Genomic DNA, 23,430 nt, shown 5'->3' with positions numbered 1-23,430 from the left:
AGTTAGTGACAGAGAAAGGGTGGACAAGCTGGTTCCTCTACATATGTTTCCTCTAGGTGGACAAGTTGTCATATGGATCGATCGCCCGCCCGCCTGTGTGCCTCCGCGGCTTGTCGTTCGTCCTTCAACTGCTTGATCAGTGCAACCGTATCCGCCTCCTGCTCCCGGTAATGTGACAATTGGGTTTGATAGGTGTTCTGCAGCCTTTGCAAGACCATCGTCGCTCTTTCCTTCTCTTCATAATGTTGCTTATGCAGCTCCATCCGTTCTTGCGCCGCGGCTTGTCGTTCGTCCTTCAACTGCTTGATCAGTGCAACCGTATCCGCCTCCTGCTCCCGGTAATGTGACAATTGGGTTTGATAGGTGTTCTGCAGCCTTTGCAAGACCATCGTCGCTCTTTCCTTCTCTTCATAATGTTGCTTATGCAGCTCCATCCGTTCTTGCGCGGTTTCCTCCAGTAGTGTGGTTCTTTCCGCCCGTTCCTCCGCCAATGTTGTCTCAATTCTATGCACCTCCTATCGGAGCTCTGCCATCTTCTCCTGTTGTTTCTTATGCTCCGTATCTAGGTGCTTGTAGTCCCGGTGCAGGTGCTCAAAATCATCGGTCTTCTGCTTCAGCTTTTGGTTGGGTTGCCGGCGAGCGCGGTCTTCCCGGTCCTTCTGTTGACAGAGTTCTTCTTTCAGCCTTTCGATCTCTGTTTCTGCCATCCGTCGCAGCTTCTCCTTTTCTTGCAGCGCCTTCTCTTTCTCCTCCTTCAGTCGGTCATAGGCCTGATGTCCTTTCCGCGGATTCTCTTCGACCCGGCGGAGGTCCTCAACAATCTTTCGTTGCTCTTCTTCTGCCGCTTTCTTCAAGTCCCGCTCTCGGGTGCGTAATGCTTCCTGTGTGGCCAGTTCATCTCTTAATTCAGCAAGCTCTTTTCCTTGTGCCGCCACTATCTTCGGGACTGTTTCCGTCTCCGCGGTCTTATTGCTATGTACATGTGCCGATGCTTCTTTATTCTGTACATCTACCGGAGTCACCGATACTTGGAGTTGTGGTCCGGTTAAGGCCATTTTGGCCAATTCTTCTATGGCCAGGTCCAAGTCTTGTTCTAGGCTCTGGATCCTTGACCGGGCCATCTCTAGTTCTCCGGTTGTGACAAGCAACCGGTCCATCTACGCTTTCTCTTCCGCCTCTATGTAGTATACCACTCCGGCAATCTGTTCTCCAATCCACCGGAGCCATTGGCTGTCGGTGCCCTGTTGTTGCGTCTGCCCGGAGGGTTGGTTGTTGGTGTCGTTGGCCAGTGGTCGGTTTTGTCTAGTTGCGTCGAGCTGCACCTCTGGTTCTTGTTGGTGACCACTTTGCCGTTCTGGTTGCAGCATGTCTCATGACCCAACAGTTGGTGTCCTACAGAGAGCAAATGTGATATCATACATGTCCGTGATATCATACATGTCCTCTTGCATTCATAGGGTTGGGATCGCAAGGAAACTTCTTGATGCAATCAATGTTCATTGATCAATGAAAGTTAATGTGTGGAGCTCATATCTCGTAACAGGATCTTTCATTTTGTATGTGCATCATGCTTGGTATGTTAAAGCAAAATTATAATATATAGGTGGGTCATATGGATCGATCGCTCGCCCGCGTGCATGTGTCATGACCCAACAACTGGTGTCCTATAGAGAGCAAATGCGATATCATACATATCCTCTAGCATTCCTAGGGTTGGGATCACAAAGGAAACTTCATGATCCAATGTTCATTGATTAGTGAAAGCTAATGCAGAGCTCATATCTCGTAACAAGATCTTTCATTTTGTACGTGCATCATGCTTGGTATATTAGCGCAAAATTATAATGCATGTGCCAGGAGCATTTAGATTGTATTGCAATTACAATACTTTCACCTAAAAAGAGAGATTTTAATGTAAGATTATGGTACGATCCTTCTGGTTTGTCTCCGCCCTAGAATAACTAGTTTCCCACTTATTTTACCTTTATATCATTCAAATTTGGCCTTTAGAATTGGTCCTTGAGGTTGTGCTTATAACAAAAAACTCGTAGTAATAACAAATAGAGATTTACTAAGTATTGAGTAGAAACAAAAGAGCTTAGAGCCACTCAAATCAAAGAATGTAAGTTTGGAGTGGGATCTTCATAAGACGTAAACGAGGGAATAGAGCGATTACTTGAATAAGCTAGCATCCTTAATTTTATTTTTACCATAGACCTTGTGCTTGTGGGTGATCCAAAGTGTCCGGAATCTTGCCCATTAGATGAATTTAGTATTTCTTGATAGACCATGTAGAAACAACCCAAATAGCCAAAAGTTTTTCCCAATCATTTCCCAAGAAACCTTGGCAAAAGTGATGCTTGTAATATGCGTCTAAATGACTTGGCCAATGAGCAAGTCTACAATAAGTGTAAGATGGTTTCCATTTCTTGACCATGATGTGCATAATGGGAAGAAGTTATATTTATCCTTTCCAATGGGAAGCATGCTTAGATTCATTCCAATGGGAAGACATTCATCCATAGGGAAGAATTTGCCATGTTGAGAACCAAACAATAAATAATGGCTTTTCATACAACAAGGACAAGGATTTCATATTCCTAGAACTAACCATGCAACAATGTCTAAGACGCAAGAAATGCCTTCTTTGCAAAGCAGAGTGGACATTTGCAAAGTCATAAAAAGCCTTGCCAAAGTAAAAACAATTTATGTATATCGTAAACTAATTGTTAGGTATGCATGGATGGTAGAATGGGTTAGTAATGAATGAGGAATCATAAAATCCAAATAGTGTGGCAAATTTCTATTCCTTTCAAAGCTAGGGGCGTTTATTTGAAAGGTCTTGGTGGATGGACTACCTCTAGGAGCTGCTTTGTGAATATGAAGTATAACTTCTATGATGTATTTTATTTGCACAGTTAAAAATGAACATTGTCCACATTGATTTATCAGTTGTCGAGTGGCAAGGGCTATTTGGATTCTATGAGTGGAATGTTGAAATCCCCTTTACGATGGGTGTGTGGTATGTCTTTTGTTTTCTATGCTTGGTATGGGGCTTGAAGACACATTCGACAATTAAAAAGCATATTGGTATGACAATTCTCTTTGTTGGAGACTTCGTGGAGGTCGACACAAAGGAGGGATAAGGATTCGTAGGTTGGCCAAGGCATCATAATCATAATTTGCATTGGCCTTTTATTATACGCGACTGTATAGATTCGCCACTCAGACTTTCATAATCAATACATCATTATTTAATAACAGGGAAAAAGAAAAAGCGAGCAGGGAAGGTCGTGACATTTTTGGGATATAGATACCCATCAACACTTGTCAGCATTACAATGTCGTCGAGGCAACAATAAAAGCATAAGACGTCCATGAAATGTCGTATAATATTTACAGAGAGTGGTGATGATTGAGTGGGTGCGAAAGGCGAGGTCCTTGGCGGCCACCGGGCTGTGCATTCGAAGTAAATGACACCCCCTACCCTTATAGTCCTCGAAACATGTACGTACATCATGTATGTATGAGCGTATTGTATGTATGTATGCATAGACCATATATGCATGTATATAGCATGTATGTATGTATAGACCATATATGTATGTATGTAGCATGTATGTACATATAGACCATATATGTATGTATGTATGCATAGACCATATATGTCTGGATGTATCACCGTATTGTATGCATGTGTAGACCGTATATGTATGTATTTACGTACGTACGTACGTATGTGTAGACTGGAGTGCGTGTACGCGGGCGTCTGTCTGTCTACCCTGCTAAACTCTCTGCTCTTCTTTGAGCTGCTCTTTCTCTTTCTCCCCTTGATTTTGCTGTGTGCATGGCCAGAAGAAGCTCCAACATCTTCTCGATTTTGTCGGTCGATTCCGAAGCAGAAGCAGAAGAGGAAGAAGGAGCAACTGCTGCCGCGGGAGCAGAAACAGTGGAGAGGGCCATCATGCGCTCCGACAAGAAGAAACCATCCCGGAAGGCCAGGATCAAGAAGGAGAAGAACGTGGAGACTGTTCTTGCCAAGCTCTGCATCCACGATGAAGCCGCGGATGATGATGGTGAAGAGGAGGAAGAAGTTCCTTTTCCTCCTCTTCCTCTTCCTCTTCCTACCCAGAGAATCCTCCCCGCCATTGCTCCCTGTTTTCCTGAGAAGAAAGGTGGAGGAGATGTGAAGTTGTTGAAATGGCCGCTCGTTTGGATTGACCTCGAGATGACAGGTAATACTTACCCCCCCTAGTCTTTCTATTTATTCCTTCAATTTCTTTCTTTTTTGACGATGTATGTTGGTTAAACTAGGAAATTGTTAAAACTAGAAAATATAGAGGCTGAAGTAATGCATCAGACGAAAAATCGCTTCTTTACAATAAAACCCATACTCAATCAGTCTCAAATAGAGGCTACAGATATGTATGTATCTCTAAGTCAAAACCATGTCCCATACTACACCCACGTGAGACTGCCACATCTGCTCACACATAGAACATAGCCAATCACCCCTATCCTGGTCCAGGGGGGTGGCATCCAGACAATAGCCCACCCAAATCTATATGCTGATATTCTACATCTAAGTGCTTAACGACTTCTATATTCTAGGGACATATACTGTTGGCATTATGCAGTTGACCTGAGGAGTCATTTGATGTATCTTTATTTGTCTTATGCATATTGAATTCAAGCTCAATCAAACTTAGTAACACTTGACATGCCACTTATCTGGCTTATCTACTAATTGTTACATATTAGCATTGTGGTAACCTGTAATTGTAGTTTCGGCACATAAAAAAGCCAGCATTAGTATTTTTAGATCCGTTTTGCTCAGACTGTTGAGTGCAAGTTATTGTACTCCCATATTCTGCTTAATGATTTCTATACGGCAGATCACAATCCAGAAAAACTACATAGATTATGTATTTTCTGATACTCGTTTAATGTCTCTGTCCTTTAAAAAAAATTAATCCTATTCTATGATATAATCCAGGTTAAGATGGAACCAGTCTTATATTGACTGAGGTGCTATTCCAGCTCGTGATTTGTATCTAATGGATTTGATAGCTCCTAAAATATATGAACTCAGTGCTGGCATGTTCTCAAAACAGCTGGGATAACAGGGATACACTCATTGTTGGTATGCTAAATGCAGGAATGGTTCAATATCATGGCATAAACCCAAAGGAACTACCTTACACTGCAGATTAGTTTGTCCACACTTGGAAAGAACCACAATAGAAAAGAAAAGAAGGATCTGAACTGATATCACTTTATTGGCAAATGAAAGAATGTACCAGTCTCATAACGATGGATCTATTATTAGGCCATACATACAAAACAACACATACTTTCACAGGATGGATTTATTATTAGGTCATCTTGTATGGCTTTGAAGGAAGAAATCTTGTAGTTGTGCTGTTGGGATACAAAATCAGAGGAACAATATGTTTGTCACTACCATTATTTATGAACCAAGGCTGAGATATCATTGCCTCTTTGCACAAGGCTAACGATAGGATGTGAAAGCAGAGACCCTCCTTGCAAGGTTAAACAAAGACCAATGATGCTTAGGATTATTCTTGCTAAAAATCACGAGATGTAGAGAGTTGTTTGACAAAAATATAGCCACAAAAATCATCAACGAAGAACCATCATAACCTTCTTTAGTACCATCACCCTTCTTCTCCATGTGACATGCCAATCAAGGGCATAAGTAAGGTCTCATTCACAAAATTAATCCACATGAGGGAGAGTACCAGTGTAAACTATGATAAAATTGTTTTTGTGACTTGAAATTTAAACTATGAAGAATGCCAAAATTGTGTTTTTCTGGCGTTTTAAAATCATCTGACAACTTTTTTTGTCACAGGCTTGGATTTAGAGAAGGATAGGATCTTGGAGATCGCATGTATGATTACTGATGGAAAACTGCAGGAACATGTAGAGGTTAGTCTCATTGCTTTGTTTACCTGGTCATGTGTTTGGACTAGAGTCATCTTATCCTTTGTTTTTTTTATCACATGCATTAATAATTTTGTTTATATGGCTGTGCTTGATGTTCCTGATCTCCAAGGTTGGTTATAAGGCGAAGTCTTTGCTTCCTTATTTAAGAAAATTTAAAAATTGTCAGATGTATTTATAATATCTAGCTGGAACATTTTTTTTATATTGATAGATTATTGGAGAGATTTGGATGGGCTAGAATATTTACCTTTACTTTATGGCTTATTCCATTTGACTGTTTGCATCACGTCAGGTTGGTTGTTTAAAAGGTATCTTTATTTGGGATTAATGGTTCTGATGTTAGTGGCTTTGATTGGGCTGTGACCATAGTCAAAAGTAACCAGATTGGATTGTGTACATGTTTCCAATGGGCTAGGAATTGTTAATGTATGGCCTAACAAATAGATGGTGTGAAAATAAGAGTCAATGATGTTATACTTTTAACTGTTCTTAATGAAATGTATTAATTGACTCTCTGCTCCTCTCTTACCCACTTTTCATAATTGTAAATATATATTTAGACTCCTATGAAGGTTATAATTGTATAATCAATTGTGATTGGGGACTTACAGCTCTAAATCCTATGTGTAAACAATTCAGTAGGTTTTTATTCTACACTGGATTAGCTTTAAAGATTTAGAGTATCTTCTCAACTATAAACGCTTTGCATGTCAGTTATAACCTGTGCGGCTTGTCTCTTCTTCCTGATATTGTAGCACCTAGTTTAATAAATCAGACTGTTTGTAAGTGAACAGCAGTTCTCTTTGAACCTGAAGTATATAAAACCTGACTAAACGTGCTTGTTTAGGGACCAGATTTGATAATCAATCAATCTGAAGAGCTTCTTGGAAGCATGGGTGACTGGTGTCAAACACAGCACAGGGCTAGCGGTGAGATTCAGACTCTGATAACCTGTGTCATACTTCACAGTATACACATACATCTATAAGAATAGGTTGCAGCCAATGCTGATCTTCTGGGTGCCATATTTATGTGCTGATCATTAACAGACTGGATTTATAGACATACTTACATAAGCATAGATTTAATTCGCATTTTCCATGAACTTATGATGTTGTGTTTTTATTGTGTATATTATATATATTTATTCCTGTTGTTTAGATTAATTGGTAAAAAACTGCATGCTTTTGCGTTCTGTATGTAGGGCTCATTGAAGGAGTTCGGAGAAGCAATGTAACAGAGAAAGAAGCAGAACAAGAGGTCTTGTTGATTCTTCAAGCTTTTGATTGTGGATAAACATTTATTATAAAAAACTTGATTTGGGAAAACGGATCATAAGTCTATTAGGAATGTTTGCCAACAAAAGCACTGCAGACATGTGACATAGGTTTGCAGTGTCTTAATTACTAGAGGAAGCCCTTATTACTAATCAACTTGATCAGAGATGGTATAAATGGTCAATGGATCCAACCTCACCTTTCGAGAAATTCTCTTTTATTAAGGGAGGGTATGTCATCTAGTTTCCATTGTTGGTGATTCTTTGGACAATTAGGACTAGACTTTTAAGCATTTTTTTCATCTGGAATTATATAATAATGATCTAGGTTTCTGCCTGAGACCACCCTGTTGTGTCTGATGTCTCATCATCTTGGACACTTATTTGAAAACATGGTTCCTTTCTGTTTACTCAGAAAACATTAAAGTCAGAAAATTACCATCGTTGTTTGTGAAAGGGACTAAAATTTGGAACTCCTTCATTAATCCCAATTTATGCATAACCCATGACAGTAAGAGCTGTGATATAACTAAGCAAAAATATTGCAACCTGTCTACAATATGTTGAAGACAACAGCTGACAATGACATTTGTGGTAATTGTGTCCTCAGTCTTCTGCCAGCTGCATAGAACTATTTTGCAAGACTGGAAATATAACCCATACCCCAAGGCCACCCATATCATAGAGAAAAATGAGAGTTACATCGTGTCCTACAGCTATGAAATTCCTACATGGTATAGGAGCGAGAAACGGGAAACCAGTCTCAAAGTACCAATTGAACGACCAAGTTAGCTAAATTTTCGCCTCAAAGAAACATTTCCTACAATTTTAGAGTCATTAAGACTTAGTTTGTCACATCCACGAACTTAAATCTCTCATGAACAAGGAAATTGACACCTCGTTGGTCCCAAAGACCAGCATGCCTCTTGGTATTCCTTTATTATTAACAAAATGGAGAGAATAAATGGCACAATTAGCACCATAATTTTGGGTGGATGTAAGCTTGTCGCAATCTCCAACTGACATGAAAAAATCTTGAGCAGTCATACCACACACACAACGGAGTGCAATAGAGAGGGATGTGTATTCTTATGAGAGGGCCTGATAGTAGAGAGCTATATATTGGAATGGGATAGTGCATTTATATTTATTTCAAGTGGTTGGATGCATTCATGTATTTTAGGATATCAATAATGATAATTTGCTTATTTTCTATGAGCTGTTTTGATGACATAATTGCTAATAATGAGTGCTTTTGCTTTGAGAATGCTCAAATCCTTACAGTACACATCACTAATCAGGCCGTGGTCGCTATTGTGGCAGCTCCCAAATGAGCCAGGATCATATCATGGCACACTGATGCTTTTTGTCTTATAATATGGGCAATCATCTAGATTAAAGGACTTTCCAAATCTCTCCAATTCTGGCTCCATTCATACGTTTCTATCCTGTAGAAAACAGTCAGTGTATCAAGTAACCACAATTTTTTTAGAGAAGATTCCATATTTGGAATGCTTTTACATATAAGAACTCTAAAACGTTTCTGGTGGAAGAGACTAGACTTGTCAAGCTTGCAAAGGTTGGCATCCCTGATTGAAGATTATTGTGTACACACCTGTAGAGAGGAAGAGAGCTAAAAAGATTTTGTTGCAACAGTTCTGTTGTCCCTGAAGGTTGTGATTCACACGCATTTATTTATTTCTCAAGGAAGCAGCAAATACAAATAGTTGAGATTGTGAGACAGCACAACACAAGTCATGATCAAGTAACCACCACACCACTGAAACTCCAAATTCTGCAAACAGATCTTAAAATTTTGGAGAGCCAATGTGTAAAAAAAAGTTTCCCAGGTTGTCCATGAACACTTTCTGAGTGGGAGATTCTCTGGAGCCCAACAAGAAGCTCAAATTTGCAGCTGCTGTTTTTGCACAAATCCACGTCTTTTCAGTAATGATAATATATTCAGAACAGCTATTATTATTATTATCAAGATCAGATATAAATGTGAAGATCGCAGAAAAATGCAGAGAATCTAGAAGCACTTGTGATATTGGAATTATTCCAGTAGGGGGCAAGTGTGGCTTGTTAAGTAATTAATGATTCATGTATGCTGATATAATAAAAGCATTTCTCTGTAAATGAACATTAGATTACTGTTCTTGCTGTGAGTGTTGATATTTTAAATTGCAACTACTGTTCTTGTTGCAGGTGCTGAATTTTGTTCGGTTGCATATAGGAGATGGAACAAAACAGCCATTGCTAGCAGGAAATTCTGTTTATGTAGATTTGCTATTTCTTCGGGTCAGTATTTTGGGTTTATGTCTATTTTGAACTTTCTTTAATTTTCTGTTAGAAGCACATTGATATGTAATTATGGACACATCTGCTTTTTTGTGTTTTCACAACTTATGTTTTTATGTCATGAATTCTGCATCTGTACATTATCATGTTGAAAAGATGTGATGCTGCTGGGACAATATGTTGGTTTGTGAAACACGTGAATAGTCTTTTTATGATTATGATGCTAGGTTCAACGTCTGAGTGTTTGTTAATTGCAGTTCAAAAGATATGGCATTGTAACTTCCTTTAATTTCTGAAAGATTTCAATGGACTTCTTGTTTTGTAAATGACATGATATGTGTTGCCTGTCAAAAGAATCATCATCTTGACAACTTGTTCAGTTCTGAAATACCTCAACGGAATTATGCCTTTCATAAATGTTACAATTGAACATAATCACATGATATGTTTTTACCATCATAATAAGGGAGGTGTTTGCTTTAGTCCTGGAAAATCATGATAGGGATTTTTACACTAGTGTGCAGGCTTGCTCTCCATTACAAAGGTCCAAGATATCAATGGGTTTATGAGAAACTAGAAGTAGATAACAAGGGTGTGCTATCTAAAGAGCCACCTGTACTAGGAGTAATCTGCGTTTTTCAAGCAGGCATATAGTACTTGATCAACCAGGTGTGTCATGTTATCTTGGTTTGCTTAATTTTCTTTTGCTGTTATGTGGACAGAAATATATGCCTGATTTGGCAGCGGTTTTCTCTCATGTTGTGGTGGATGTAAGCAGTATAAAAGCTCTTTGTTTCCGTTGGTTTCCGAATGGTAAGGATTTTTGACATATTAAATTTATCTTCTTACATTATTATTTTCTTATGAAACACACTAAAAATGATGAAGTTAGAATTCTAAACTTTCAAGAATTCTAAAAAGCATGTTCTTACTTTTTCAATGAAGTTTTTCATATCAAGACAATGTAAAAGACATAGCATTCCTTTAGGCTAGGAAGCCTTGTCTTATTCTCCATTGGAGCAGTTCTTTCTGCATGAGCTTTTGTCTGCCTAAAAAACCATGAAATCAAACACAACAAACTGATGGTTTTCCATATGTCAACTGCAAACTACTTTGGAAGGAGTTGATTATTTCATAATCAGACTTTTTCTGTTGTTTTGTTGTGGAATTGATTTGCTATTTTGTTTACTTACAGCTAAACTATTGTTGCTGTGATCAATAAAAACTTTAGATAGACATCTTGTTCAAGCGCCAGCAAACTTAATCTCATGCAGGGATATGTGTGTGTGTGTGTGTATTGAGAGAGAGAGAGAGAGAGAGAGAGAGAGAGAGAGAGAGAGAGAGAGAATTTTTGCAGATGCAAAACGAGCACCAACGAAGAAAAAAGCTCACAGAGCTTTGGAGGATATTAAAGAGAGTATTGCTGAACTTACATACATGCAAAAAACCATTTTCAAAGCCCATAAGAAATAGACACTTGTTCATTCTTGGAAAATATAGACTGCCGATTCCACAGTACACTGTAATGTTTATAAATATGGATGTTCCATTACAAAGGATGTAATTTTTTATTTGACCAGAAATCACTATTTATTTTACTGAAACTCCATCTAAGGTCGTGCCTCATTGTCTTTGTTCTCAACTAAATTTAAACTTCAATTTTATGTTGTGGGATTATGCATGTGGCCAGAGAATTATTTCTCTCTTGAGCAACCCAAGGTATGTCACATAGGTGAAGGGGTGTGTAGTATTATTAATTATTCTAGGAAATACTGTAGTTTTTTAAATTTTGAATAGAAAACTTGGGGTACTTCAAAGAGCTTTGCTTTGCCCATATAAGCTAAATAGCTTTGACTTGATTGTCAGGCAAATGTAATCTGAGTATATGTACTAGAGGGCATCCAAGATGTCATAGTAACTAATTTGGTTAGATTATTTGTCTGTGCCAATGAATTGAGGATGAGCTAATTGGGGCCAAATGTGGCCACTTTGACAGAGTAGGAGAATGGTTAAGGTTTTAGACCTTTGACGAAAAAGATGCAACAGAGTGGCAACGGTGAGTGTGTGGACAACAACGTCTGCATCGTTATTGAAGGTTCTACCTCTTTCTTGCAGCTGTAGGCAAACTTGTTTTCTATTAGAAACAAGTGTAGATTCCATGCATTATTGCTTAATAATTATCCTAAAGAGGATGGAATGTCATATGCAACTTGCTTTACCAATCCATATAACATACAGAAGGCAAATTCATATTCTTGTTTCATGGTTCAAAATGGTTTTGTTCTTATGTATCATATTGCTTCTATTTTCTTGAGGATCGATATTAATAGCCTTTGATCTAGTGTAGAAATACCATTACCTAGTGGTGGTATATGTGCGATTAATAATTGGGAAAAAATAATAGGACATTATGTGCTAATATTACCTTTGCACTAAACACGTAAGAGACTTTAAACATCCACGAACTAAATAGTTGTCATATTGTGTAACTTCAAGTTCATTCAATACAATTCTTTGTTTAAAATCTGTTCATTGTAGAGACATATCTTCAAAGTTTGAGGGATGAGACAACCTAATAGTTTGTTCAAAAAACATGACTTTGTAACTAACTTCCCACCAACTACGAAGTACAATGTTAAGTATAATATAAGGCAATATAGGCATCCACACTAATTATGGCTTATAAATACATAGTGTTGCCTTGTTAAAATTCTCCATATTGAAATATATTAGCACATTGGTTTAGTGGTAAATCCTATGATTTGCTCCTAAATATGTATTATGAACGTTGACATTACCAAGAAAATAAAATGAAAATAGGTTTTCCTATCACCATATCTCCACTATGTAATTTAGAATCTACATCTAGAACTCTAATGATACTAGCTTCCCTTAATTCTAATTAGCCATTGATAAGAGTTGATGTTTCATGTTTATTGTTCGTAATATGGGTTTTAAAGTTGTGAATAATGAAAAAGATATGGGATTGAGTTGTTAACAAACTTAAACATAACTTTTCAAATCCAAGGGCTCTAACACCATGTAAATACATTACATTAATAAATTATGGGAGTTGAGATGGAATGGAAGAGGACGAGGAGGCATGTTTATCATTATAAGTACATTAATAAAACCACACCCTTACCCCATGTGACAATGTATTAGCCCTCACACATAGCTCACATATAAGAGAATTCTTGTCCCAACCTCAGAATATTGTCACTTGTATGCACTTGGTCTATGTACACCTAGTAATCATGGATATACATCTTTACCCTTTATGACCTCTCTAATGTCCTAAACACTATACTTAGTTAACCATTTGCATGTATCATCGTCAATTTCCTAATATCGGGAGGCATTCATAATCCAGTATCAAGATAATCCCAATCTAGTATCACGTTGTTGAACACAATTTGCATGCCTTTCTTGAGAGTGCAGAGGAAGATACCATCAAGTCATTCGATTTGCATGTTGCAAATGTACATCATAGGGAATGATGCCTAAGTTTTGAGTATGTCAGAGACTATAACACACATGGCGTTGATGAGAAGAATGAGTTTGTTTGGTGAACAAACAAGGTAGGGAACTTGCATTCATTAATTATGTTGGCAACGTAATCATGGTTGCATGCATGTGAAGCAATGACACAATTGACATTCATCCTTCAATAGAACCTTCGGCAAACCACAATCCAAGGGGCGATCGAGAGACAGAAAAGGAGAAGAAAGATATGTATTAATGTCTTTTAAGATGCCCAAATGGCCTGTATGAGGCCCAAACAAAAGATTTACATACATACATCTTGACAAAGAGAGAGAGAGAGATTGAAGTGAAGCAAAAAACATGAGCCCCCCCCCCCCCCCCCCCTCCCCTGCCCCTGACCCATCTAAAACCCTAAACTTAACTGAGAATTCAAGTCATTGAACATATTAAGTGACGGGCAACAGCCCTCATAAAACCCTAACTGCTTCATCCCGTTCATCATCCATCGTCTTCGGCCTCCTCACGCAGTGCTGAACTCTGCCATCGATCGTATCAAGCAAACAGGGCACCCCCCCCCAATTTCTTCAATTCATAAGAACGGTGTCCTCGGGTAACCTCTCAATCACAGGTATAGTCATGAGATTTTCGTGTGCTGCTTCCTCTCTTTTGCGTAATGCCATTGTTAGATGCTATATTGACAACTCTTCTCACAAATCCAACAGTGAAAATCGTGACTTTGAAAAGCTTCTGTCATTAAGAGTTGCGAGAAGGAAATAGAAACTAATTACAAACTACATTCTGTTAAATACGTCTCTTGCAGCTAATCTTAAATTTTTTTGTTAACTTTCATTGATATAATTCTTTGAATATGAAAAGGGTTGATTAATGCTACTGTTCCCCTACACCATGCTCGTATATGGCATCCCAAAATTCGAATTCTTCAAAATTCGAATGGTTCCAAGGGGCCAGTATGCTCTTTACATGTCAGGGTATAGCATTCTCGTTGATATACACAAGTAGCTACTTTTCTGCCGAGTACTTCTGCCTAGCCCAAGGGATCAGCAACACACATCAATCATGGTTTTGTGCTAGTTGTTTGAAAAACTTCTTTGCTGCAGTTTTCCAGAAAACTAACATATGATTCTGAAATATATATATATAGAGAGATACAGAGATACAGAGTGAGACATAGAATATTGTCATTAGAGGTAATGTTAATTGTTTTCATGTAGATATGTGTAGTCAATAATGGTTGTGGAAATTAGGACCAAAATCATTCAAATGAGTTAAATAAAAGCATTCAAATTATGAAAAGCAAATAACAGAACTAGAGCATGATACAATACAAGCATGCAAATGGGTCCTATGGAATCAAAGATCAGACTAAAACCTCAAGCTCGATCTGCATGCATCCATGAATATCACCTGCTTTCTTCACCTCAATTCCTTTATGTGCCCTGATCTTCATTTGCTACTGGTTTCTCAATCGCCTGCTTGACATTATATATTTTTCCATACATGTTCTCCTGGAAAAATGAAAGGAGTGGAAGAAGGGAAAACATTGAGAAAATCTAAACAAAATGGAGAACTCTAACAGATCTCAGTCTACATGGTGTCTATGAATATGTCTTGCTTTCGTCATCATCAGTCTCTTTATGTGCCTTGCCTTTCATTTGCTACTGGTCTCCTGATGGACTGCTCGACCTTATATATTTGTACATACAACTTCTCCTATGAGGATGCCAGTCAGCGATGTCTACCCTGGTTTAATTCACCTTCCTTTCTATCATCTGACCTTTTTATTCCTCACCCTGCAGTTGTAGAACCCTTGCGTACCTAAGTGAGGGTTGGGTTGTATTTTAGTTCCATAACATCTATTTCGATGCATTTTTGAGGGTTATATATATATATAATATGTATACATGCTTGCGTATATACACACAAACACACATACACACATACACACATACACACATACACACATACACACATTGACGCATACATTGGTTTAAAAACTCAAACTCGTTTCTTATATGTTTTGCCTCTTTTTCTACGGATAGGGATGGCGACCTCCCCTGTTCTTTTGAAGAAGAACTACAAGTCCACCTCAGCAGTGCAAATGTTCTACACAGGGGGCCCTGTGGCAATATCTTCTGATGCTTCTTTCGTCGCATGTGCATGTCATGACCAGGTTAAGGTTGTGGACCTGCAGAGTGGTACCGTGACATCCACCTTGGAGGGAGACTCTGAACCCATCACTGCGATAGCACTTATGCCTAATGGTTCCTCGCTCTTCTCAGCTAGTCGAAGTCGGCAAGTCAAACTATGGAGCTTGAGCTCTGGTACATGTATCCGATCATGGAAGGTATGGAAAAAATGATATGGAATGTGTGTGAGAGAGGGAATATCGATAGTATAAGTTGGATTGGTAACGTGTTAGCCAAATCATATCTTAGAGAGAGAGATGCGATGAGAATATTTTAATGTCCTTGGAAGCCCACAAACCTGACCTAGAGGACCCTGAGAAGCGGTACAAGACAGTTGGGAAATGTGTGTGAGAGAGGGATGTAGATTGTATGTTTGATAGAGATGATGATAACGCTATTTTAGGGCCTTGGAAGGCTAGAAATATGAACCATGTTTACAAGAAAATTCACTATGGTAAGAGAATGGAATAGAGATAGTATTTTTGAGAGAGATTTTTAATTAGAGATATGTTAATATCCTTGAAAGGTAAGAACATGACCTATGGGACTCCAAAAGAGCATTACAAGACAGTCTCATCTTCTGGTGCATAATGTATACTTTAGACAAATGTGAATCATTTATCTTCTTACGATCAGACTACTAGGCTTGAGTAAGGCATGGCTTGGAGTGTCCAACTTGGAGAAGCATGAGGTTGATTGGTACAGAAATTGATGTTGGGTAGTGTTGTTGTCTGGCTGTGAATGCGTCACATCTTAGTGAAGATGCTCATAATCCTTGATTTCTTTACCAGGGAAGAGTGTGCAAGTCCGCTCTATCCATTTCTCTCCAGCCTCTATTTGTTTCAAGATCATGACTAAAGGATTCTTCAGATGCCACCTAATACAACTGGTTTGTAGCTCTTAGTGTGATGACATGTTAGCATTTAGTATCTGCTGTGACAATATGCTATCTTTGCATGTTCTCATTGAAACTTCGACTATGGTTTGAACAGAGAGTCCATGCATATATTCATGGAGACTTACTACTTTGATCACTATGGAGATACAATTGCAATGAACACTCCCTTATTGTGTAGATTTGCATCAGTTATAATGCTCATTTCTACTTTACATTTATTTGTTATTTGCTTATTTTTGTTGAAACTTTTATCTCTCTCTTTCCCTCTCTTAATTCTCTATCTCAACTCAAAGTACTATGGCTTTAAATGCAGTTTTCGATAGAACATGTGTTTCAACATTAATTTTCATTTAAAATCAAACATTCATATATCATGATAAATTATTTAACTCATCCAAGTGATCGATGATCAAGGGAGGTATCTCATTCATATGAACTTAAACTAAACTTCTGGAACTTTTGGAAATCAATTTACTGATGCATCATGCTGCATACACAACAATATTCATTAGTTTATATTGAACCTTATAATCAGAACATCGATGAATTATATATGTTCTGTAGGCTTTGTTTGTCCTTCCACATCAATTTGTGGTTGGGAACTTCTGGATCGTGTAGCTCTGTAGGAAAGCTGATGATGTCTATAATCTGAATGGGAGACTTAGAATTTGTTGTTATCTTTATGGCGTTTTGATATCAGACTTTCAAGATAGTTATGTTTAAACTTTGCTTTTAAGTTTAGTATATAAATAATAGCTTATATTTAAGTATATAATAAAATTTAAGACGTAACTAGTTATAGGTTGTATTGTATTATTGATGTAGGCTCATGAAGGGCCAATTGCAGACATGGCAATGCATGCTTCTGGGGGACTTCTTGCAACAGCTGGTGCAGATAGAGCTTTATTTGTATGGGATGCTGATAGAGGGTTCTGTACTCATGCATTTCGAGGTCACAATGGTGTTGTCACATCAGTCATGTTTCATCCAGATCCAGATAATCTCTTGGTGAGCATTGCTCAGGTTTCATGCATGTTGTAATGATGTATAAGTTATGAGCTGTATCAATATCATCATGGTTTTGATTTCATAGAAGATTTCTTGTATTTATGTGAAATCCTGCTGCGAGAGCATTGTTGAGGTTTCCCATAAATTGTCGCAAAATATTACTTATGGGCTGTAGCAATAGTAACATGGTTTTAAGGGGAAATAATTCAATTTCATAGAATATTTTTCTTACTTTCATGGATTGATTCTCCTAAATTGATCACAAATCCTCAGCTCTTCTCAGGAGGCGATGATGCCACCGTCCGCATATGGGACCTGGTGAAAAAGAAATGTGTTGCGGTTCTGGAAAAGCACTTTTCAACGATTACAAGTATGGCTTTCTCCAATAGTAGCAATTGCTTGCTCACTGCTGGAAGAGATAAGGTTACATTTGTAGTTTTTAAGCTCAAGACCGGTTTTATTTAAGGTTTACAATTTACCTTGTTTAGGAATCATGCTGTTTATTTTGAGTGGCTATAACTAGTTTAAAGATACCTGAAGACTTAGTTTGATTGCGTTAATGCAATTTATAGGTTGTGAATATATGGAATATGAAGGATTTCAGTCTACAGTCAACAGTTCCTGTATATGAACCTCTTGAAGCTATTTCCATAGTTCCATGCGACAGTAAACTAATGAACATATGTAATAAAGACAAGCTTAAGAAGGCGAAGAGAAGTCGATCAGATCCTATATGCTTTTTAACAGCTGGTGAACGCGGAATTGTACGGCTTTGGATTGCCGAAGGGTGAGAATTTGCAGTTCATACTTTAAGAGCAATTGCCTGTATATCACCCATACCTAAACATATTAACTTCTGATTTGCAGTGCTACATGTCTGTATGAACAAACATCTAATGTGATGGCAACTATATCTGAAAAGGAGGAAGAGAAAAGAGGACTTATTGGTGTGACTTTACTGCCATCAGCTGATGGTATTATGTGTGTGACAGGGGACCAACGATTGTTATTTTTCACGGTCACAGAATGTAATTCAGGTGATTCTGATCTTCAGATCAGTAAAAGATTAATAGGATACAATGACGAAGTCATCGATTTGAAGTTTATTCCTGGAGATAAGAATCTGCTTGCAGTTGCAACGAATTTGGAGCAAGTAATTCCCGCTTTCTTAGAATTCCCTTAATGTATGTCAGACAAATATCAAATACATCTAAATCTTTACAGTTATTTTTGAGGTGCAGTAAGTGCATGCAAAAATTAAAGAAAATACTATGATTTGACACAACTGGAGTTATAGTTTGATATAATGATTTAAGAAAAAATCTAGAATGCCCCTGTAAGATGCCCTTTTTGTTTTTGCTTGAGTATTCCCTCGCACTAGGCTGCCCATTTTCAAGAACGTCACGTTGCTTGTTGCATCTTAGCAATCTAGTCATTTTAAGCTCAGCACGTTTGTTCTTACATGGGAGTGAGTTTACCTTAGTTACCCGAAGGTTTCCACCCTACAGCAACGTAGCTAGTGAGATTTCAGACCTTATTTGTCTGTATTCGTGATAATTATTCAGAATATGGTTGTTCTAGATTGATATGAGGAGCCTTATTGTGGCATGCTTCTTATTGTTGGTCATGATTTCTTCTCATCCCAACTAATGGGATATCATCTAGTTGGTGCTATGTTACTACTCTCTCAATATTCCTCTTTTTTTATATGTTTTATATGGTCTCTTTTCGTTCAATATGGTCTTGGCTTACGCAAATATTGCCTTTGATGTAGATTCGAATATATGATATGACAACAATGACCTGCAGACAAGAGCTGTTTGGTCATAAAGATATTGTGTTATGTTTGGATTCATGTCTATCTTCACATCACCAGACCATGCTTCTGGCTTCTGGAGGAAAAGATCATATGGTAATTTTCTTTTGTTATGTCAAATTGTCAAGGAGCATTTTCTTCTGTTATGATTTCTTGACATTACTACAATGTTTTTATAGGTGAGAGTATGGGATGTTGAATCTGGAGTTTGCTTAGCCATTGCTGAAGGTCACATGGCTGCCGTTGGAGCTCTGGCTTTTTCTAGGAAGTCTAGGAAGTTTCTAGTTAGTGGAAGTAGGTGGGTATTCAAATTGTCTATGGTCCGGATATTTCCTCATATTTACATGATGTATATGGCATTTTCACAGTTGTCGTGTTTATTCCTCATTTTTATATGATGTATGTGCGCTGTGCTAGTGATCATACAATCAAGGTATGGAGCCTTGAAGGCTTTGATGAATGTCACGAAGGGCTCCCCAAAAAGCTTTCTTCATTATCCACAGTTGCAGCTCATGACAAAGACATAAACTCCGTGGCTGTGGCTCCAAACGATAGTCTTCTTTGTACTGGATCTCAGGTAAGCATTGATAGTTGCTAAAGCCCAATGTTTTCTATCTGTACATTAATTAATGATACTTTGCTAGTTAAAAATCTAAATCAATTTCTCTAATATTGCATTCTTTTCCAAGAACATTAATATGTTGACCTCACGATCATTACACTGAATATTATTTAATATTTTCTCAAACAATGTCTTCACAAAATCATTTTCCACAATGCAAGTTCCTTACATAGAAATTTCGATAATTCAAGTTCTCCATTGTTTTATTGGGTAATTATTCTAAACCATTGAAATTTGGATAGGATCGTACGGCACGCATTTGGAAACTTCCGGAGTTAGTTCCTGGTCTCGTGCTGCGTGGCCATAAACGAGGCATCTGGTCGGTACAATTTTCACCAGTGGATCAATGTGTATTGACAGCTTCGGGTGATAAGACCATCAAATTATGGGCTCTTGCAGATGGTTCATGTCTTAAGACATTTGAAGGCCATACAGCGAGTGTTCTCCGGGCATCATTCCTGTCTCGAGGCACCCAAATCATTTCTGCAGGTAGTTGTCCTTTAAATTAAAGGATATCAGGATACTTCTCTGGATAATCCAATTTCAAATGATTCAGGTGCGGATGGCTTGTTGAAATTGTGGACTATAAAGACAAATGAGTGTGTAAACACCTTTGATCATCATGAAGATAAGGTATGTGATTTTTATGATTTAAGCATGGCTTGTGTGACAGAGTGATCGTCAAACGACTCTATGATGTTCTGTATATTTTTTGTTGTGTCTCGGTATGTTCATGTTTGTTTAAAGTTTGATCAGTTTCAAGTAATTTGGTTACCTCTTGAATATGTAGATCTGGGCATTGGATGTGAATGCCAATAAAGATGAGATGCTGGCAAGTGGTGGAAGTGATTCTATAATAAATGTATGGCTTGATTGCACAAAGGATGATGAAGAAGATGCAAAAAGAAAAGAGGTGAAGTCTATGAAAAAAGTCCATTGTCAGCAATAAATTTCGTTATTTTGTTTCTTCTCTATATGGAAACCAGATTGAGTCAAACTCTTGACCTATGGCTTGAATGGAAAGAGCCAGACCACTAAGTCTTTTTTTGGTGACAAATGTAATTTAGTATTGTATCTTAGAGTGGTGCCAATCTATTGTTTTTGAAAGCGTAGCAATCTAATCACCCACCTAAGCAAATATGAGGACCCCATGATCCTAATCAATATTTATGGCTAATTGCTATTTTTTTCTAATTCTTCTCTCTAAAGCTATTTCTTAAAGTATTTCACCGTCCTATTTGAAACAGTTTCCCTTTATAAATGTTGCATGGAATTTCTATTGCATAAAATTTATACATATTACCAAAAATGATTTCTAAAGCTCAATTTATTATATATTTAATGTGTTTCTGATTCTCTCAATGGGGATCCGATGAAATTCAAGTGGGTGCTTACATAGGGAGGTGTCGAAATCAACAGATTCCCCTTTTTTTGTTCAAAACAATTGTGATGCGTTCTGAGTTCCTTTTTGTTATGGATTGCAGGAAGAGGAAATTTTGAAGGATCAAGACTTGTCTAATGCTCTAGCTGATACCAACTATGCAAAGGCCATACAACTTGCATTTGAGTTGAAGAGGCCATTCAAACTTCTTGGTGTTTTCACTGAGCTTTTCAAGTAAAGGGTTCAGTCATTGAGATAGAGAAATAGAAACATTTATACTTCATTGTTTTGTAATTTTGTTTTTTCTTTTATCTCAGAAATGGGAAGGCAGATCTGCAATTACCAAATGTATTGAAAGCTCTTGACAAGGGACATATTCAATTGCTATTGTCATATATCCGAGAGTGGAACACGAAGCCCAAATTCTGCCATGTGGCACAGCGTGTGCTTTCAGAACTCTTCCATATTTTTACGCCAGAAGTTTTTCTTCAGGTGAGAATGATGTTTATATAAATTTCTGTTTATAACATACTTCTGCAATAACTAGGCTGAAGAAATTACCTTCCTCAGTGGGAGTATCTTATCAGTACATGAAGGCGTGCTGAGGGTTTTTCTTGTCTTCTCACTGAGAAAGATGTTATAACTAATTGTTTTTTGTGGTATTTTATATTATTACTAGAATGACCACTTCTTTTTCAATTGATAGGATCTTATAGTTGGATTAAATTTACATAAAGGCTGCTTGTTTTGCGTAAGGCTTCCAAATAATGAGAGCTTGTTTTCTGTGGTATTTTATATTATCCTAGAGTGACCACTCGTTTTTCAATTGAGAAGATCTTATAGTTAGAGTAAATTTACAGAAATGCCTCTTGTTTTGTGTAAGACTTCCAAAAAATGTGAGATATTTAGGCAGTTTCAAGTTCTAGAGTACTCTAAGTCATTTATGAAAAATGAAAGGTTATTTTCTGGTATATTGCCCTATTAAGTAATACTCTGTTGTACTGGTTACCAGATATATGATTAATTCGTTTTACTTCAATCCATTTTCCAATATATTCAGGTAGCAGGGCTCCGTGAGCTTATTGAAGGAATTTTACCGTACACTGAGAGGCATTTCAGTAGGATTGATAGACTATTCAGGAGTACATTTCTTCTAGATTACACACTTTCTTCAATGTCTATATTGAATCCATTGGAAATTAAGGAAGAGATCAATTTTAATGCTCTGATTGTGGAAGGAGATGAGAAAGGCTCACGTTTCTCAACTGGAATCGGAAGTAATGATGATGGTGATATAACCGATGTGAAAGACAATGGTTCTACTGAAACTTCTTGTGGAAAAATACTGAAAAATCACTCCACAGCTAGAAACAAAAAGAGGAAAAGTTCTACAGTGGTGGAAGTGTCGTCCGCATTATTGCCTTCTCATGTAGCTCTTGCTAAAAAGAAGCACAAACAAAAGAGTTAAAACCTTGATTTTGCTTGAGGAAACACAGGAAATCTTTTTGTCTCATATTCTTTTGCTCTTGTATAAAACAGCTTTTGCAAATTGAGGCCTTTCTGAGGATGTAACTCATTCTGAAGACGAGCTTATGAAATGATAAAAATTTATACACCTTTTTTGTAAAAGAGATCTGAGTTTGAATTGAAGATTTTGTTACTTTGCAATTATTGCAACCATAGAAATGGACATATTGCGTTGATTGGCTGGCAGTCAGGTGAGTAATGATATAGTGAACATTTATGGATTCTTAATAAATGACTGTAAATTGCATTGGTTGGAAACATTTGGTAATGTTGTATTCTTAAGTCAATGTGAGTGATAAGTGTATGGCATGTAATCACCGAATCATTAGATCATTATTGTACATGTAGAGAGGACTAATAGGAGAAGTAATTTGTATGGCATGGGATAATGTGGCTATAAGGCATTCAGACCAGGAGAATGATCAGGGACAAGAACAAATAGTTCATTTCCCCCCTGAACAAGTTTATATGTTGGTGTCGCAATCTACTTAAAACATTGGTTACGATAACATAATACTTTTTCTCTCTAAGTAAGCATGCTATCCCCCATATTCTCAACTCCATCTATACACGTTTATGTACATCGCTCATCAGCCTAACTCGTCAGATAATTGGCTTGACGGTTTTCTTCATTGCTTAAAGCCTTAAAACAAAAAAGCAGATGAGATGGGAGAGAGAAATTGAAGGCAGCATGGGATTTGCAACTTGAAAGAGAGTGAAAGAAAGAAATATGGGCTAGCAATCTACGAGAGTTTTTATTTGAAATAAATGACCACATTGAGAGAGATACATACATACACTAATTTATTAAAATTGCAAATTAATAATGTCTTACTTCTTGGAGTTCTACTCTCAACTTGGTAGAGAGATCCTCCCTTGCCAACACCTTTGCCACAATTCCATTTCCTTAGTTATTACGTCAACCATTGTGCTGTACT

General features: G+C 37.6%; 2 protein-coding genes across 3 annotated transcripts; both read left to right on the top strand.

Annotated features, from left to right (window-relative positions):
• Window positions 1-3,818: 3,818 nt before the first annotated feature.
• LOC147868747 (Polynucleotidyl transferase, ribonuclease H-like superfamily protein) lies at window positions 3,819-11,151 on the top strand. Its single transcript, XM_087323076.1, has 7 exons — window positions 3,819-4,235; window positions 5,876-5,952; window positions 6,818-6,899; window positions 7,175-7,230; window positions 9,455-9,547; window positions 10,270-10,360; window positions 10,905-11,151. The coding sequence occupies exons 1-7, from the start codon at window positions 3,848-3,850 to the stop codon at window positions 11,018-11,020; spliced, it is 903 nt and encodes a 300-aa protein (XP_087179202.1). The 5' UTR covers window positions 3,819-3,847; the 3' UTR covers window positions 11,021-11,151.
• Window positions 11,152-13,545: 2,394 nt separating this feature from the next.
• TOZ (Transducin family protein / WD-40 repeat family protein) lies at window positions 13,546-22,615 on the top strand. Of its 2 annotated transcripts, XM_087323069.1 has the most exons (15): window positions 13,546-13,661; window positions 15,094-15,398; window positions 16,964-17,146; window positions 17,420-17,569; window positions 17,719-17,933; window positions 18,014-18,299; window positions 18,921-19,058; window positions 19,142-19,260; window positions 19,380-19,539; window positions 19,827-20,073; window positions 20,141-20,217; window positions 20,375-20,497; window positions 21,069-21,199; window positions 21,283-21,457; window positions 22,026-22,615. In XM_087323069.1, exons 2-15 carry the CDS (start codon window positions 15,096-15,098, stop codon window positions 22,431-22,433), a joined length of 2,715 nt encoding a protein of 904 aa, XP_087179195.1. In that variant the 5' UTR covers window positions 13,546-13,661; window positions 15,094-15,095; the 3' UTR covers window positions 22,434-22,615. The 2 variants fall into 2 exon arrangements, with proteins under 2 accessions (XP_087179195.1, XP_087179198.1); XM_087323072.1 differs by lacking the exons at window positions 13,546-13,661; window positions 15,094-15,398 and having other exon boundaries at window positions 17,006-17,146; window positions 17,430-17,569.
• Window positions 22,616-23,430: the final 815 nt, after the last annotated feature.

This window comes from Azolla caroliniana, unplaced genomic scaffold (genome assembly GCF_043228905.1).
Source record: "Azolla caroliniana isolate FFs.n. ecotype wild unplaced genomic scaffold, voAzoCaro1.0.p SCAF_1, whole genome shotgun sequence".
In the NCBI taxonomy this organism is placed as follows: domain Eukaryota; kingdom Viridiplantae; phylum Streptophyta; class Polypodiopsida; order Salviniales; family Salviniaceae; genus Azolla; species Azolla caroliniana.
The sequence above is the reverse complement of the archived record's forward strand: the minus strand, read 5'-3'. Positions and strand labels throughout refer to the sequence as shown.